The 17,344-nt window shown below is 34.9% G+C and overlaps 1 protein-coding gene across 1 annotated transcript in view; it reads right to left on the bottom strand.

The window, feature by feature from the left end:
* Positions 1–1,109: 1,109 nt before the first annotated feature.
* The window catches only part of LOC135222035 (HEAT repeat-containing protein 3-like), a gene marked incomplete in the record, with an annotated part of 33,280 nt that continues 17,045 nt past the window's right edge, over positions 1,110–17,344 (bottom strand). The window contains 8 exon segments of the mRNA XM_064260169.1: positions 1,110–1,817; positions 3,975–4,124; positions 5,162–5,329; positions 8,273–8,376; positions 10,264–10,406; positions 12,140–12,261; positions 13,601–13,707; positions 16,931–17,161. Of these exon segments, the coding sequence (XP_064116239.1) occupies positions 1,698–1,817; positions 3,975–4,124; positions 5,162–5,329; positions 8,273–8,376; positions 10,264–10,406; positions 12,140–12,261; positions 13,601–13,707; positions 16,931–17,161 (1,145 nt within the window).

Raw genomic sequence — 17,344 nt, forward strand, 5'->3', positions numbered from 1 at the left:
GTACTTGGGCAATTACCCACAACACACACACAAGGAAGACTGTCAAATTTCGAAACCTTGTTTCCAGCTTCTGCCACAACTGGCCTTGGCTATGGCAGAAGCACATAGTTGAGGGTTATCCTAGTAGGAACTACTGGATATTCAGCTGGTGAAAGTCCAATATGACTGCATGCCTTTTGTGATGAGAGAGCCGGTTCTCTTTCACAAACAGTTACAGAAGTTGGTTACAAAATTTTTCAGTATTCTGAACTAGTTTTAGCCTTTGGCTAAATTAATTGGTTTTGTGCCGAGTGCATTAAAGGTGAAATTGGATGTATTAATCCTAGTTATTGGGTCCTCATTTTCAGCAATTCAGTAGAGATCGAATGCTGTGACTAAATCCACCTCTTACATACCTAGGGAAAGAGGACTTTTGGAGTGACTGTGCCTTGCCATTCTCCTCTGGATACGTAAACCAGCTACCATAGAATCTTCAGAAAGTACATCCTTGAAAGTAATTAATGAATGGTTATAATAAAGATTGGCATTAGGAGAAAAAAAATTTCATGTTATCTTAATGGAGAAAAACATCTCTTGGTATCTTCTCTAGTCAAGTGTGAATTATTTTTACAATTTATGGCAAATGATTTACTAATAGGATATCTTTAGATATGTAGAAAGTTTGAAGGCTCAACCACAATCCTGTGATGTTGATGCATGATGATAAGTGTTTACTGAAAAAACTTGCAAAGTGCTAGTCAAGGTTATTCAACATTTCTTGACCCCAAGTGATTTTTGCATTGAACCAAAGGGATGAAAATGGTTTAGTCTCATACAATATTTGAGTTTTTTTGTTAAATATATTTTCTAAGGAACTTTTTGCATTACTGTTAATATGACAAATTTCCTTATTCTCAATATGCTTTATATGCATGATTGTCACAAAAGAAACCTTACAGAACTTAGTTCTATGGAGAGAAATTTTTCCAATTCTTTGATCATAAAAACTTGTACATTTTGTCATTCATTTACTTGAGCTTTTTAAATAAATGTGCATTTTTGTCAACATGAACTGAGCAATTTTACTGTTTAAAAATTGTTTAGACTTAAATTACAGGCAATATATACAGTTTCTCAAAAGTAACAAAGTTTATTTAGAAACCTTAAAATACATTAACACAAGTTTGTAAATGTGAAAATAAGTTGTTACTTATACATGCTCATCCATACGTAAACTATAAAATTAATATGGAATAGCCTCTGCCAAACAATGCAAATTCATCACTAACAAATTTAATAACAGAAATTGTATAAGAAGCATAAAAATACATCAGTATACCAACCAACATGTATAATACACTGACATTAAACCGAATACCATCTTCGTAAAGGCCTGAGCCTATTCCATACATCACATTACTGAGTGAATCGAGGTGATTTGTTGCTTATATAATTTAGAACTGTAATGGAAATTTCATATGAACAAAGCATCTACAGCAATTTAAATGTTAATTGAATATTTCAACTAAAGACACAGCTGTCAAATATATAATCTGGTAAATGTATTCTAACACTCATCATTTATAAAAAATATGACTGTCAAGATAAATATGTTCCACATATTAAACAAGATCCAATAAAGGCTATGCAAAGTAGAATCCTTGCTATAAATAATCTTTAAATAACAATTTTAAAAGGATTAATACTACCATACTCCTTCAAGCATTTCTGTGTTTCAAGGCTCTTGGACCTTTGTATTTGATGAATGCCAGTAAGTTGTCTTTTACAGTCATGACTAGCGCACCGTGGTCACCCAACCTCTTCTTCTGCTTCTGATACTTGCAAAAGAAGAAAGCTTGATTACTGAACATTAAAATTTCAACTTTATAAACTAATAATTCCTGTTATTTTTTATTTTTAAGGCACCAAATTATCTTTATCTTCTCTTGGGAGCTTCAGTGAAGCCACTTTGTATGTAACTTTTATAAGTTTTTAATTAATTTCTATTTAGGACTTAGTGTTTTTAATTTTCTATTTAGGACATCAATAATTTTTACTGTATGAAAATCCTAGGGGTTTACAAAATTTTGTAAGAAATTTAAGCAACTTCCTTGACAGAAATAAAATTGTTTAAGAATCAAATGACACGGTAAGGATGACACACTGATGCATGTAGTATGCTTTTCACTCATACTCATCCATGTATGATGGTCTATCTTTGCACTACATCAGATTGAAATCCCTTCAACTGCTTAGGAGTTGTAATGACAAGTACTAATAAGAAAAACATGGTGATGGATGGACAAGCATACAATCCCCCTTCATTTACATATATGTATGATGGTCTACTTTGTAATAAGTTTGACTGAAATCCCTTTAACCATGCGGAAGGCATATCACCACACATGGCAATGGGTGATTATATTGATGATTACATACCCATTAGGCACGTCTATGGAGGATAGTCTATTTTTGTAGCAGAATTACTAGAAATTCCTTCAGCTATGTGGCAGGTTGATTAAAAATTTGTCATTTGTTCATATACGAAACAAACCTTCAGTCTTAACATTAGGATAGACTTACTTATTGGTGGGGGGTAAGTCACTATATCTGACTGGGAGTTTGCCACCTACATCCATTTCTGTATTGTATTCTAAGACAATGGACTATAACCTTTGAACCAAAGATATATGAGAATCTGTTGGTTTCCCTCTCTGGGTGTTTCATACAATGCCATTGCTTATTGCATTACGGAAGGGGGAGACCTATCCGTTCTCATAAGCAACTCCAGCCCCTGTACATGGATCTATTATCACCCCACTCTCTTCCTATTATTGAGAGGAGTGTGTTGCTACTGAAAAGTATCCTATGCTCTATATTATCTTTACAGTATGGCTGTCTTCCTCACTTGTATCTAGTCCATTCCAGCTCATGATGGTACTCTCCCTCTTACTGCTCGTAGGTAAAGGAGTAGTTAGTAAAGACGGAAGACCAGTCATCTCATTCATTCTACTTTCATATCTTCATCCTAGACTAGACACTAACTGGCCTGCCAGGGGTACTGGATGAGCTATACCACTTGTTGGGCAGCCACCAATGGACCCAAGGAAAAAGTGTCCAAGGATCTATGGGCAACATCTTTCAAATAAAAGGAAGTGAAAGTTGTTTGACATCGCCAAATACCCGCTTTCAAAATCCTCTCCACAGACATTTTTCTTGAATGCCAAAGAAGCACTCAAGCCCCTGATGTCATGAACTCTAGCTCTATCCAGGCTATTTGACCCTCTATCTCCTGTCATGTAGGCATACCCGATTGTTTCTCTCAACCAAAACGATATTGTGTTCCTGGACACTTCCTTCTTGTTCTGTCCTGTACTCACAAAAAGCCTTCGGTATCCTGGCCTGAGATGCTGCGTTCTTCTTAAGTACACTCTTAGTACTCTGACAGGGCATAGCAGCATTTCTTCAGGATCATTGTCCACAAATTCTCCTAGAGAAGGTATGGAAAAGGAGTCGAATCTGCCATCCACTACTGATGGGTTTTGAGTTTTAGCTACGAATTCTGGGACAAACTCAAAAACCTAAAAATTCTACTGCATTTGTCTAAATTCCAGCTGGCAACAACCAACCCACAACAGACCTTCATGTTAGTGCTAGAAGAAGAAGAAGAAGAAGAAGAAGAAGAAGAAGAAGAAGAAGAAGAAGAAGAAGAACTTACAAAACTCAAGCTTAAATGCACTAACAAAAAATCTCTGTTAGGGAAAAAAGTTGTAATATGCTAAAATCCAGAGGCTGAGGTAGAAAACTTTGATAGTGCAGTGCATGCATATAAAAGTAACAAACGCACTATCTAGGATCTTATTTTGGAGGAAAAAAATCCCAAATCATGCAATCGTAAGCGGTTCAATCAGTAATCTACCATATTTTTTATGACCAGAGATAACCGTTAACCATAATTCTTAAACAAAAAAAATAAACTCAAATTACATACTCACTTTTGATTTAAAGTTTGGCTGTATTTCCTTCAGACTATCAACCAAACATGTTTGATATGCAAGTCTATCAGTCTTGTCATCTGAGTAGAGATCAATAATAACATCTAAAGCTTCTGCAGAAACCCATAGTTCAGTATCCTGAGCTGCAACCTGAAAAATAAGGAAAATAATGTATATCACTCATATGACAATGATGATGAAGCCTTCATTAAAGAACCTTGCATAGTAAAAGTCTATAATCAAAGGATGTTAAGTGGGAAAAAAGTGACATGACGAAGCGCCGCAGTGGAGGGGTTGGTATGGTGTTGGCGTACCACCTCTGTGGCCGTGAGTTAGATTCTTGGACAGTCCATTGAGGTGTAAGAGATGTGTATTTCTGGTGATAGAAGTTCACCCTCGATGTGGTCCAGAAGACTTGTAAAGCTGTTGGTCCTGTTGCTGAATAACCACTGGTTCTATGCAACATAAAAACACCATACAAACACCCACAGGAAAAACTCTAAGAATAATTCATCAAAACAAAGGACAAGATAAAGTCTTTGGATAAATTTTTTATAGCAGAAACTGATTTGAAATATGTATAACAAGGGGCAGATGTCAAACATTTAAATATGAGTCGTCGTGGTTGAGGGTGGCAGCTTTTGTGAGAGCTCACCATCATCACATGCAATTAACAAATATCGGCTTTTTACATGTAAACAAGGCAGTACAACAGTAAAAGAAAGGACAACGGGATTTGAGTTTTTGCAATTACCATCCCATCACAGACCACACTTTTATGGCTGACAAGGAACATCTAAGGAAATGATGATGGAAAAGTTAATGCAACACTAGTACTGGAAATGCAAATATAAATCTTGCATCATTTTTAGACACCTTACAGTATTCTGGCTACCAACTCAGAAATTATTCATAAATAATTAGTAAGGTATCAAGGGGCAAATATAAACTTCTGAAGACTTAATTTAAGCAACACTGTCATGCAGGGTATCCATGTACTGTTTCAAACAGGGGTGCTAAACTTTCTGACAGGATGATAACTACTAGTCTTCACTTTTCAGTGATTAGTACTAAAACCTTAATCAAAATTTCATTGGCTTTAATTTGTTGTTATAAGTTTTGTCAATTCTGGAATCTAAACATTTATTCAAGATCATTTAAGTCATGAAATAACTTCATACATTTACCTTAAGGAGAAACTCGGTAATGGCACTGAGAACAAGTGTCCTTTCATCAGTATAAAGGGAATCCTCAGTATTCTGTGACACTAAAAGGCATCCAAGTGTTCCAATCATTCTTCCTAAGTTTCCTCTAACACTAGCTATAGTACACGATACTCCAGCTTCCAATATTACCTGCGAAGAACAAAATGGTTACACTACTGCACCCACGTTGTCAGCATATGCATGAAAAATAAACGTCTGTAATAGAATTATCTCCTCTTCATATAAAACCTAAGAAGGACACTTAGATAGCTGGAAATTACTGAATAAAAATAAGTTGAGGTGAAAATAAAATAATAACTATTTTCATATTTAGCCGACAACACTGAAGATACAAAACTGTCATAATAGAAAATCTAAAATGACAACATACAAACCTGAGGTTTTTACCTTCAGGGCAAGTTGGAGCAGGCTATTCTAGTAAGGTTGCTTGGTAGTTAAAACTACTGGTGGGAGGGGCAAGAGATCCCCAATCATCTCCTGCCACTGAGTGATGCATCCATTTGCCTAGTAAGCCTTAACCATAGACAGATGTACTTTTCCACCTCTGCCCGATGAGAACTGGTTGTTCTATGCTTCACTTTACTTCTGGTTTTTTTCCCTCCAGTTGTTTCTGTTGTGATAGTGTGCATATTTGTGTATATTTTGATCTTGCCTTTTGGTCATGAAAAAGCACCACACCCAAGAATCATCCAAGCCTCAAAGGTTTTGCCCTGGGGTAGGGAAGCATTGCAATTGTTTCCTTCCCTCCTTGACATTGACCTGCATTCTGTTGGCACAAAATGCCACAAATACAAATGCTCTTTTGCTGATCCTTGTGGCGAGTGTTGTAATTAGTCCCTGGAGCAGTGGATGCTTTTCACTAGGAAGAGGAGACATATGAAAAGGCTTCCCGTCTGTTCTTCAGAGGGATATTCTCCTCTGACGACACTGGGTAGTTCCTTCTCCCTTCAGATGCGACTGCTTCTTGCTGCTACCTCTTCTAGGGGAGAGGTCACTCATGCTATCTTGCGGGCTTCCTCTGTTTGTTCAAAGGAGGAGGAATCCCACCCAGAACTAGGTGAGATCTAGAAGATGTTTAACCCTTAAGACCCGAGCTAAAAATTCAATATGTAGCACCCCAGGCTGGGAAAACTTTGAGGTCGGCCAATTTAAAAAAAATAAATAAATAAATAAATAATTCAGTGGAAAGAGGAAAATATGCAAATGCACATTGTGTAAGAAAAAAAATTCTAAAAAATTTTCCCTACCTTCCAGAAGTTGACAACCTACTTTCTAGAAGTTGATAATGACTATTTACAAACCATTGTGGGGCGTTCTTGTACAAGACAATTGTCAACTTTACCAAGTTACACATGTTTTTTCTAATAAATAATTTTACTTTATTTTGTAAAATATAATTACAGCTCACAAATATCAAAACAGATAAGAACTAGAAACAGTAACAAATTCTGAGTATGTTTGTAAAATATTTATGTAAATTTACCGAGATCAAAGATGCAGTAACTTCTTTGGTTTATACATACATGTTTTTGCTAATATTTCTTTGCAAAATTACAATTACAACTGACATACTAATATAAAAGATAAAAACTAAAACCAACAGCCACCTCTGGGTATCTTTATGAGCAAATATATACAGACGTCATGTGAGAGAGAGAGGCAGCATGCTCCCTTGAAGTCAAGATCATAACTAACTCATGGGCTGCCTGCTTTGTTGATCTTAGCCAGTCTAAAACTTGCCATTAGTGAATTTATGTGGTATAGAAGTATTAATGGAACCTCTTTCCTGCCTGAATCCCCCAAATTGATGGTGCGTGATACTGATGCTCACCATGAGTGAATCCATTAAGGGTTAGGGGCTAAGGGATCTTTGGCCCTCCTTAGGCCTCCCTGGGGAGCCCTTGGTGCAGCGTTTGATCACATACCTTAGTGCCTCGAAGATGCCTCTTGCCACCACTGGGTGGGCAACTGGGACTTTATCCTTGGTTACAGTGTTGACAGGAAAACCATGACTACGGCCGTGGCTCCGATTACCACTTGGCAATTTAGACTTCACTTGAAATCTTTTACTTATCAGACACATTTATATGATGGTCACTTCCTAGTTTACTTCTCCAGAAGTGATGCATTTTACAGATAAAAATCCTTTTTTAACAGGATGATAGATGTAAGTGTTAGTTAGCTGAGGCTAGAAATTGTATGTAATCATTGTTGACTGAGAGCTATCTTCAATGTTCATGAGTAAGGCATAATATAAGGTCTCTATTACTCATCAAAAGTTGATGCTCATCCCCACTGCAGAATGTTACAGCATTTGTTGAGGTGAGGGCTACTCTAGAAAAGCCATTATTATTTGGAAATCAATTTTATAAGTTGCAAGGCCAAATGGCATAAGTACCATAATGCAGTCCCAATTCTGCATTTTCATGTGAACCAACCCTTTTTCTGAATTATGACTTTATACAAAAGTAAGTTATTGACATTGGGGCTTGTTGTCTCTTAAAGATATAGAACTGGAAAGAATATATAATTGGAAATGTATAATTGAAAAAGATGAAGCTTGGAAAAAACTGAACATGGAATAAAAATGCTATTACAGAACAATGCATTGCATATACTACCACAGTTAACTATTAACTTTTTTCCTGAACCAAGTGTAACATTGAGATTTGTATTACATGCATAGAAGAGAATTTATGCACTAATGGCTTGTGGTTCAAAATTGATGCTAGAAACTTAAGATACCAATTACAGTAATAGGTTTTCATATAGGAATTATACTTTATCCAATATTACAAAATGAGCACAACAGTATTCAGAATATTCATTTTACAAAACTAAGCCCAGTCTAACTAGGAGTTAACAACAATACAACAAAGACAAAGTCAGTGACTAAAATGCATAAATAATATATGCCAAGTTACAAAAGACATGTTTAATAATTGGGACTTTATTTATAGAATTCAAAATAGTGAATTTGATACTAGTGATTCCTCTTCTTCACAGCACACTAGTTTAGTATTCAGCAGTTAAATTATATAATGAACTTCTGATCTACAGAAAAGTAAATACCTTTATATCTTGTAGACTTATCTCGGCTAGTTTTTCGCATTTGTCTCGACTTAATTTTTCCATTATTGCACGCATTGTACCTGTGGCTGCTTCCAACATACTATCTGAAAATAAACACCATTACTTTATATAATCCGTGAAATTCAAAATATGAGCTGCTTCCTAATGGAATAGTTACATGCTAATACGTAGATTGTGAAGGTGTATACCAGTTTATTAGTTCTAATTTTCCAGACTGTAACTTTTGTTACAAGAGCCTGCATAAAATATTTAAACTGTTTACAAAGATCTTTTATTTACTATATGTAACTCATTCTTACTTACATCCACTTTTGTTAGAGGGTAGGCAAAATGTATCTATGGTCCTTTGCGATTTTAACAGTTTTACCTTATGGAACATATATATTTATCATCTAAACGTGATTGTATTAAAATTTTTATTTTATATGCCATCCCTTCTCATCTGCAGAAAACCTGCACTTTGCAGCTAAACCCTGTCCAACGCTTGCCAGTGATTGGCTACCTCTCGAAAGGGGAATGGCATCACACTAATTAACAGTCCGTATGATTATTCCCAGAGTTGTGAAGTATGCAACTTAAGAAGATCTTGGATCATTCTATCTATGCATATTTTTTTCCTTTTGATCATGTGCAGCCACCTCAATACACATGCACCTTGTTTTTTTTTTGCTTATTTTTTTAAAAATTGATGTTGGCTTACATGAGCAGTTCCACATAGACCACATAAATTGAAATTAATTCAATATAATTCTGCTTGTCAAATTTTAATATCATTGTGATTTAGGGGTATACATCGAATACTTATATTTTGAGGCAATGACAGGGTATAAGCTTACATGTCAATATCTCATACAGTTAAAACTCTTATAACCGGCATTCTATGGTCTGCAAACTCCCGTGGTTTGGCTTGATTTTGAATCTGCCGCCATTAGTTTGCTGCACCACCACCCGGGTGGCACCATGTATTGTTTACAACTTTAGGATGGCAAAAATTATGCCATATCTCCTTTGTTTTTATGAAAATATGTGAAATCAAATATGTCTTTGATAATATGTAACTTTAAGTGAATGAATATATTTCTAAATATACCATTTGAGAACGCTCTACCAAGTCAAAACTTTTAATCAAAACAATGAGACATTTAGCATAAAATGAATTCCTTACCCTTTATGATATGAAAGTCAACGATAATAATGAGCAGATTCTGAGAAGTTTAGTACTGTAGTTGACTTATGATTAGGCTAACTAGGGAATGTAGGCAAAATGTGGAAAAGTACAATATTTCAAAGAAAATTATATAGTATACAGTTATAAAATGATCAAGTTAAAATACACGAATAATAAAACGATAGAAAGCAGTGTCAGAACTTAGCCAAGTAGTAGGCTAAGTAGGAAACTAGGTTATTTGTATGTGCAATTACCTTGCAAGAATATGTTTACCTAGGGGCTTAATTTTTTAGGGATGTATTCTATATTCTGGGATTTTCTGTGGTCCGGCAGCGGCCTGACCCAAGGTTTCTAGATTTAAGAGGTTGGACTGTATTTTGAGGCAATCACAAGGTATACAATTTACAAAATTACATACAAATACTGCAGGGAAGTCACTCTTTGCAATGGCACTTATATAAGAATATTTACATATACGTGTATGTATATCTACCTATGCATGCATAAACATTACACATACACACACAATACGTAGTATATGCTAAGAACGAAATGCACTACCTGGTGGGTAAAAGGTGATTAGAGACAGTCCTAAAAGGTTAGCCAAGCAATATTTTTTATTTTGTATGCCAATTGCACTGAATGGCGAGAGGATATAAGCTAACTTAAACAGTACTACTGTAAGATTCATTCCAGATTATTACATTTTTCCTCCTTCAATAACATCTATTAGGTCATCCCTAAAGCTACAAATCTGACTTGCTGAATTGGTTGAACTGTATTACAAAGAGAACCATCGTACCTTCACAAGTATTTCCGAAGACCATAGTACCTAAATTTATCCAAGTCTGATACATCAAATCACTGCCGCCAATATCATTTAAGTCAAGGGCGCTTATCATATTCTGAAGAGATAACAATGCACGAACTTGTAAGGTTCTCAGTCTGAAATAAAAGAAAAAGTTTGATAAAAACAAAATGATTATAAATTGTACAGCAATGCATTCTTTACCTGACAGTGCCTGTACTTATGAAGCTACCATATTCAGTGTCTCCTTTGGAATATTTCCAGTCAACTTTATTTGCCTAAAAAAGAAGTCCTTCAGGTAGAAACTAGGATCACTGATTGTGTAGTCTGAACCTAGTACAACATATGGATGAGTTGGGAGGTGGGACAGTAAGGTTACTAGTAATACAGAAACGACTTATGTTGTAATACGAAACATTAATTTATTTCATCTGCACTCATACCTTCTACTTAGTCTGAGTAGCAACAAGGCAGAGGGCTAGATTACCAGAATAGAGTTAATGGCTATGGAATGAGATAGAAAAGTACCAAGTATAAGGAGCTCTATGGAGCAATAAAGAGTTTGACAGAACAGGAGCTAAGGTAGAAAAAATAAAAGCTGAGAGATATCAGTATGCCAAAACAAAACAATAAACATACCAAACAATTGTTCTCCAAAAAACAAAATGAAAACAAAACCAATTAAAACTTCATCCCACTCAACTAAGGCCTAACAACATTGGGTGAAAAGAACATAAACCAAAATTCATTAACCACTTCTAATTGGTAATGAATATATTCTGCAGTAACAATAAAAATATTTTGAATATTGATACAACTCATGGATTCAGCAAACACACACTAAAATAAGTAAAAGATGAACAGAATGAAATCAAAATTGGTGAAAAGCAATCTGAGCATAATCAAAGAGCTGGGGAGAAATGCTGCAGCTAAAGACAAGTCAACAGACACAATCAATGAATGCAGCTGCTACCCGAGACATGAAGGATACTTCGGCACCACCTGTACCATATAGATGTAAAAGTTGGCCTTGTCCCTTTTCTTCCTCCATGTCTGGCATGTTTGGGCAAATGAAATGAAAGGAAAAATAAAAGATCTGGTTTTGCAGATGAAATGTAACATCTTGCAAAGTCATTATTTATTACACAGTAAAAAATCTACACTATGAATTCTGAACTGCCTGTGGCTAAGAAAATTCAGAGGTCTTACAAAAGTAAATATACTTTTGTTACTGTAAACAATAAACTGCTTAAATGTAAAATATGGATGTACAATGAAACCTCACTGATAAGATAATTTTTATATAAATTTTTGGATAACTGGACAAATTTTGGATTGCTGGAGGTTTTTCATTGGATGTTTTCAAATAATGTGGAATTGAGAAATAGGTTTTGAAATTAATATATCAAAACAATAATAATGAACTAAAATATACACACAATAAACCCAAAAAATTGAATAGTGAAAATAAATAGAACATTAAAAGGATTTTATAAATCTAATAAGTCAATGATAAATTCCACTTTCATTTTATCTGTAGTAAAGCATAACTGTTTTTTTCAAAACTTGATATAATAATTTAAAGGCCAAGGCTAGTGTACAAACAGGAATTTACCTTTATCTAAGCTAATCATTTGTTGCAAGTTTCATAATGTTGTTTTCATAAAAAACAAAAAAATAAAAAAAGCCAAACCTATTTGATTCCTACTTTATAGCAAGTTAAACAAACAGTAATGCACAACTGTTTTAATAAGAGAGATTCCAAACAATATTTCCAACCAATTAATCCTGATGAGTGAGGTTTAACTGTATATGCAGATATTAACAGCAAAAGCTAATATAGGACAAAATCTTTTAAAATCTTCCTTACTTGGACAGAAGAGATGGGCCATATTTCAAGTTTTGTAAGGCTTGACATGTATTTTCATCTGGGTACTGAACCTTCCTTAAACTTAACTGAAATAGGTTGAAATGTTTCATGCCTTCTTGAACCTGTAAGAGAAACTCTAAGTATAAAGAATTGCTCTGATAAAGTGTGACATAATAAATATCAGGTAGTTACAGAAAAGCTGATCATGTATTAGACAAGTTCCAGCATTCACAGGACTTAAACCTTGCTTGATATTGCAAACTTTTAATCAATTTGCATTTTTCATAGCTTACAAACCTGAGATCTTAACAACAAGGTAATCTTCTAGTGCCAGCTGGAAACTGGTTTAAAAACAATGAAGATTGTAAAGCAAGGAATCTGTGGCATCTGGCAACCCATACATATACGAGGTGGAAGCTAGTCACTGACCAAGCTTGGGACCTTGTGATGCATCTGTCTTTCTTTGACCACCTTGGAGAGTAGCTGCGTTGCACTCTCCTTCCCAAGCTGGTTGCTTTGTTTGCCTGCTATATTTTTGCATTTTAGAATGTGTGTCTGTCCTTTGATCATGGGTCCCTCCAAGAGTTCCAAGCCCTGTCAATGTGTGTCCAGGAGTTAAGGAATTTCCATGTTCCAGGTTTTTGGCTTCTTGTTACAGATCCCCATTCAACTTGCAATAGGAGCTGTGCAAATTTTTGTACTCTCTAATCCATGCCCAGAATGTTGTTCATGGGCCTATATCTCAGTGGAGGGCTTCATATAAGAAGAGGGAACACTGTAGAGTGTCAGCTTGTTTGTCTTGGGAAGGTTTTTTGCCTCCCCAAGCAGACATTTTGGACCTGTACATATCATGTTACATCATCACACAGGACCTTTTTTGTTTATTGTGCATTTTATTTTAATATTTCATTTGGTAAATATCACTAACACTCTTCAAAGTTAATTAGAAGGTAAGCATCCCAAACATTAATGAACCTGCTTATATAAATATGGAAAGATAATTCAAAATCAATCATGACTTGTGCAAAACAAAACATCCTCCTACCTATAAAAGATAGAAGAGATTCTTCAAAATCAAACACAAACATATCTAAATCTAAACATTCTCTACATTAAGGATTCTGCTTATTTCAATGGAAGGAGGGAAACTAAAATCATTACAAAAAGAAACATATGCTTATGCAAAACATGAATATTTTTAATTCTGAAGGAGCTCAATGACTGAAAATCACTGATTTACAATCAAAATGCCTTCAATCTCTCATAACAATTAAAAATGTTATAAACATTTTCTGAATGAATATTAAATATACCCTTAATAAAATACTGTACAATTCATAAACAAAATTCATATAAAACTGTGATATAAATAAGAGCCTTCATATTCATGCCCAAAATTTTTACTTCTAGAAATAAAAAGAATGCATGAATGAATGATGAGAACTAATTTTGTAAATTTACCTCTGGTGACAAAACAGATTTGTTTCCAAAGTCCATTGATTCTTCTGCATCTCCAATCTCATCATCAGAAACAATTTCACTGTCATTCCATTCATCATCATCATCATCTGAAAAAACACAAAATGAATAAAAAACATAGAGCTACATGTAATGAATTCAATCACGAGCTGCCTCTCCCACTCTCTTACAATAAGATATAGAATTGCCACATACAACATTTCAGTGGTCTGGTCAAAACCTTACATGATACTACTATGTACATATAACAGTACCATAAGTAAACAGATCGAATAAAAAAGACTACCATCCCACAGATAGCACAGCTACCATTATTACAATCACCAGATCAATCAGATCATTAGCTCAGATCTATTTATTCAAACTGGATAGGTTTGAGGTTTTTGGTATGACAAATTAAAATAATCTGGACAAATAGGTTGGAAAGAACCATAGAAGTTCACTCTCGACGTGGTTCAGAAGTCACGTAAAGCCGTTGGTCTCGTTGCTGAATAACCACTGGTTCCATGCAACGTAAAAACACCATACAAACAATAAACACAATGGACATAAAGTTAAAAGCACATTGCAACAGAGTCAGATCAAAGGAGAGATGCAAAGACCCTTAAGTACATGGACTCTACTCATGTACAATTAGAATATAAAATATTGTATCAGTTACTTTAATGTTTCAGACAAAAGGCATATGGCAGTATTCAGCAAGTAGTAACTGGCAACTCTTGCCCAGGTGGCACAGGTACAGTCTCTCAAGTCACTCAGTTTTATGTTGACCTGGAGAAAGAGCTCGTGCCTGCTCAAGGCTGGCTTAGTTTAAAACATAGAACCAAGTCACTGGCTACTGTATATTATGGTAGTTAAGCTAAATAAAAACATTCTATTTAAAGGAAATTAAAATTATTATTGTTCTTTTGTATGTTTTTTCTTTATCAAGTGTGGTTATTGTGCATCCAAACTGGTCTATTTAACATTCAGCGTACCAACCCAACCTCATTCAGCAGTGCACTTCACCATCTTTCATGAAAGTGAAATGTATTTAGTTTAAGCAAGGAAGTTATTAATCACATTTTTTTTATAATTATATCTTATTTGCTAACTTACCATAAGGAAATATTTTATAATGATTCAAAAAAACTTAAAAACCTACATAAAGCAAGGAATTTCCTTGGTTTTATTTTTACTTATTTTGACTCTTCTTTTCATATAAAAAAATTTCTCAAAACAACTGATATATAGACTATAAAAAAAGAAACAGGATCTGAATTATATACTTCGTAAAGTGATGCAGCATAAAATGGTGTGATTGTAACAAAGATGCCAGAGACAACAAGTGTGATGTGCTAGTTTTGACATGGGCAAAATCTACTATAAATCATTCTATGCCTGCAGCCACCTTTTTGAAGTTAAATAAATAAATCAATTATGAATGCAATGCATATTATTTTTTGTTTGTTTGTTTGTATAGTGTTTTTATGTTGTATGGAACTAGTGGTTATTCAGCAACGGGACCAATGGCTTTATGTGACTTCTGGACCACGTCGAGAGTGAACTTCTATCACCAGAAATAAACATCTCTAACCCCTCAATGGAATGCCCGAGAATCGAATTTGCTGCCACTGAGGTGACAGGCAAAGACCATACCAACCACGCCACTATGGCACTCGAATGAATGCAATATTAATAAAACAATTTACTGAGACCAACGAGTCACAATCTGGGGCTTAAAGAGCTTGCAGAATTGTTCTGTTCTTGAAAGAGAGATGAAAATGGAATGATGTAAATGTATGTAAGTTAGCCAGCTAAATGAGAAGAGATCCTAGGAAAAGGATGAAAAGTAAAAGGAAGAGAGCACTCACATGGGCTGAAGAATGGACACTGTAAAGAACCTTAGTACAATCTATAAACCCCAGTAGCTGGACACACAACCTGTGTTAATGGGGTACTCAGAGAAAGTGGTTGGACCATTAAGATAAATAAGAGGAATGGACAGGAATCAATTAAAAATCAATGGAAGGATGCATAGGAGGAAGTACAGTCAGGAAAGTGACTGTGTGTATACTGAGGAAAGGTGTGACAATGGGTTCGGCTTACAACGTTCTGAGGTTAAAATACGTTTCAATTATATTCATCAGAAATTATTTCCAGGTTTAAACACCTGTTCCACGGTTACGACACTTACAATGCCGATCTGACGGATGAAATATGACTCCAAAAATGCAAAATAATCAACATTTAAAGGTTTTATGTTGAAAGATGCAGTTTACATGGTTTTAATACACCCAAAGCATTAAAAGTAAGGTTTTCTTAGGATTTTTGACAATTTTCAGCTTACAACGCGTCTCAAGAACGGAACACCCGTCGTAAGCCGGGGACTGCCTGTATTGTGTACTGAAAGTAAAAAATAAGAGATTTCAGGTTTACAAAAATACTGATCAAGATTTTTGATGTCAGAAATGTAAAAGAGCAAGTTAGGTAAAGAGAGGTGATGCACCACACTATGCTGTGGAGGAAGTTTAAGTCTAAGAGGATGATGTCATCATTACTGGTTTTAAGTTAGCCTTTCTCTGTTGATGGGGTTAACTGTGAAATATGTGCTCTCAATTCTCCTTTGCACTTTCTACATGAACTTCCATCATGTCTACGGCTTCAACTTCCCCTCCATCTCCTATGTTTTCCGGGGCTCCCTAAAAGCAAGCATTCCCTCTTTGCTTCCCATCTTCTAAAGCATCTCAATTTTGAGATCTTACTTCCAATCACTGGACACCGTCTCTCAACCACTTCTTCATTTGTAATAAGATCTTTCCTCTACATTCATAACATTGTCAGAATCTCCATTTAAGAAAATTTTTTTTTTTTGCTTTCTGTGCAAATGGAATTTTATTATTGAACTGTAGTCTAGTTACAGTATTAGTTTTTTTATTTCATCCACATCCACATTACAACTTACTGTTCAGTGTATCCCTAAGATTACATTTCAACTTGTGACAGAGGTATTAACTAATCTGACTGATGGAGGTGGGAAATTGGTGCATATAGTACTAAATTATTTCATAAGTTTGTCAGTTTGTCTGCCATTCAAAATACCCAAGGACATGCTGGTTAAGGTATGGTTTTCCTTTTTATCTTTTTTTTTTTCTTTTCTAAGTTCAGTGGTCTAAATTATTTTCATCACTATCTTAACATGAACACAAGAAATAAATCTCATACTTTTATTTGCACAACACATAAAAGTTACATGATTTCAAGGAACCTAAAATAAGATATGAAGTCATAGAAAACACCTACAGTAATAAACAACAAAATGCCAAATGTTACCTTCAGAACAACATATGTTTGATAGTATCTCCAGGCAAAGCTGTTGAGCTACAATGAGGTGTTCAAGATCTTGGGGAATCAAAGATGGCTTCGAGTCAGCAGAGCCAGACTGTGCAGCATATTCTATTGTATGAACTAAAGTATCTCTTTCTAATATGGATGCTAATAACTGTAAAAATAACTGGAAATTACTTTCTGTGCTGGAACAATAACCGATGTTCATGAGTATCCCTGAAAAGAAATGAGAAAAAGTGTCACCACACCTTAAAACATACATTCAAAATACTAAACTGATGCAAGTACTGTACATGCAAAATGAACATCAACTTGAAGTAACTTGATGCAGTATTTTTTTTTTATGTTTTCCAAAGGAATTAAAATTTGACAAAAATGTTCTCAAGTAATACACAAAGT

Source organism: Macrobrachium nipponense, chromosome 20, assembly GCF_015104395.2.
Source record: "Macrobrachium nipponense isolate FS-2020 chromosome 20, ASM1510439v2, whole genome shotgun sequence".
In the NCBI taxonomy this organism is placed as follows: Eukaryota; Metazoa; Arthropoda; class Malacostraca; order Decapoda; family Palaemonidae; genus Macrobrachium; species Macrobrachium nipponense.